The sequence below is a fragment of the Plectropomus leopardus genome, unplaced genomic scaffold (genome assembly GCF_008729295.1).
Source record: "Plectropomus leopardus isolate mb unplaced genomic scaffold, YSFRI_Pleo_2.0 unplaced_scaffold22962, whole genome shotgun sequence".
Taxonomy (NCBI): Eukaryota; Metazoa; Chordata; class Actinopteri; order Perciformes; family Serranidae; genus Plectropomus; species Plectropomus leopardus.
This window is the reverse complement of record NW_024624895.1, coordinates 110-1,993: the sequence shown is the minus strand read 5'-3', so window position 1 is coordinate 1,993 and position 1,884 is coordinate 110. Positions and strand designations below refer to the sequence as shown.

At 39.7% G+C, this 1,884-nt stretch overlaps 1 protein-coding gene across 1 annotated transcript; it reads left to right on the top strand.

Moving 5' to 3' along the window:
- The first annotated feature begins 150 nt into the window (after positions 1-150).
- Positions 151-1,644, top strand: LOC121966068 (translation initiation factor eIF-2B subunit beta-like). Its single transcript, XM_042516168.1, has 2 exons — positions 151-426; positions 1,520-1,644. Exons 1-2 carry the CDS (start codon positions 255-257, stop codon positions 1,642-1,644), a joined length of 297 nt encoding a protein of 98 aa, XP_042372102.1. The 5' UTR covers positions 151-254.
- The last annotated feature ends 240 nt before the right edge of the window (positions 1,645-1,884 follow it).

The following is a 1,884-nucleotide window of genomic DNA, read 5'->3' as shown; positions in this document are numbered from 1 at the left end:
ATAGATGTCCGTTTGATTTCAGTAGATCACATACAAACATTAACCCAAACCATGGATGTATTGATTATAAGGAAGTCCAAACACAAAAAAATTGATGCAATATCACGTGACCCGATCCACCAATCACACGAGCGCGCTGTCACAACCACCCGGATGTACTTGTGTAGTACTTCCCCTTCACGTCAAAACATCTGCATGGTGGAAACACAGTTATCCAGACTTTATTTTGACAGAAAATCGTCTTTATAACAGCCATGCCGGGACCAGACAAAGAGACAGACCTGACGGAGAGAATCGAAGCGTTTCTGTCCGACCTGAAGCGCGGGGGCAGCGGGACGGGGCCGCTGCGGGGCTCGGCGGAGACAGCCCGGGAGACGACAGCCCTGCTCCGGAGGATCACAGCCCAGGCCCGGTGGAGCAGCGCAGGTTTGTTAGCTGCTCTGTGTGTTAGTTTGCAGACTGTAACAAACATTACTGTGGAGCAGGGAGCTGCTGTGAAAGCTGTCAGCGTGGCTGAACAATGTGGGACTCTGTCAAACCTGATGTAACGCTTGTTAAAAGTTTGGTAATAGTCTGTGGTTTAAACTAAGGGACTGTTCGTTATTTATGATGTTGCCAAAAGGCGGAGGCATGTAATTTTTTATTTATTTATTTATTTTTAAATAACGCAAATGTTTAAGTGTTTTATATTTGGGCTTTGGGGACAGGCGAACGAAATGAAATGGTTGTATTTGTGTTAAGTTCCACCTATTTTATTAATTTATTTTTTTGTCAGAATTACACCATTCATAATAGCCAGAAAGTGCAAAAATAGAAATCATCATATTTTCACATCTCCACATGCTGTGGCAAGTATTTGTAGCTTTGGGGACTATCCCAATTTTAAAATAATAATAATAATAAAAACAAGCAAAGTCACTCCCCAGCCACTCCCCTCCTCTCATAAATAAAGAACAGTCCCTGACTATTCATGAATTTTACAGATGAAGGAGGTGTTGTTAATGACAACAAACAAAGTTAACTAATGAGAGAGAAATCAGACTTAATTTTGTTTTCTACATGAGGTCACTCAAATACAATCAGAAAAATATTTGGCCCAAAGATAAATTTGTGCCCAATATACTGTTGAACATGGTAAAATGCATCTATACTATATGTGCATGCATGATAGAATAAAATATATTCAGAGGTAAAAGAAATATACATGTAAAAGAAATGGAGGTGCAAAGTAAAACTGCTAATTGACCGCGATGCTTGTGAATAAATATAGAGGACCATTAATGTTTCTTTATTACTAATTAAAACCAAAACATAAACTGCACTTAATGGCTCACCTGTGCTGCTGTGTGTTTACGTCTCCATTTATGTTAAGTATGAATGAAAAAGACTAAACAGCAGTGTGTAAGCATGGCTGTGCTTTTCAGTAACAGGAGGTAACAACAGAGGATTAAACACAGGTTTACTTTGTCACAAACTTTTACACAAATCTGATTTCTCCTAAACTGTTTCTCTGTTTCAGGTGATCTGATGGAAATAATCCGTAAAGAGGGGAGGAGAATGACGGCCGCTCAGCCGTCTGAGGCCACTGTCGGAAACATGATCAGACGGGTGCTGAAGATCATCAGAGAGGAATATGCCAGGTGAGGACCGAACAGAGCAAACGGTCTAAACGAGACGCTGCACCCGAAACATTATAGATAATAGCAAACAGCATGTATACTGAAAAGTCATTTGAGCAGAAGCTGCTAAGTTATATAATCAAAGCCTTGTTCATAATTGCTTTGCCAATTATTTTCAGATATTTGTGCTTCTATTGTGGTTACATCCTTTTTTATTTTTATTTTATTTCACTTTACACGTGTTGTTTGGTCTCGGTGACTATGC

Coding starts and splice junctions, on each gene's coding strand:
- LOC121966068 (XM_042516168.1), top strand. CDS start 255: ATGCCGGGACCAGACAAAGAGACAGACCTGACGGAGAGAATCGAAGCG. Junction 427..1,519: donor GGCCCGGTGGAGCAGCGCAG/GTTTGTTAGCTG, acceptor TCTCTGTTTCAG/GTGATCTGATGGAAATAATC.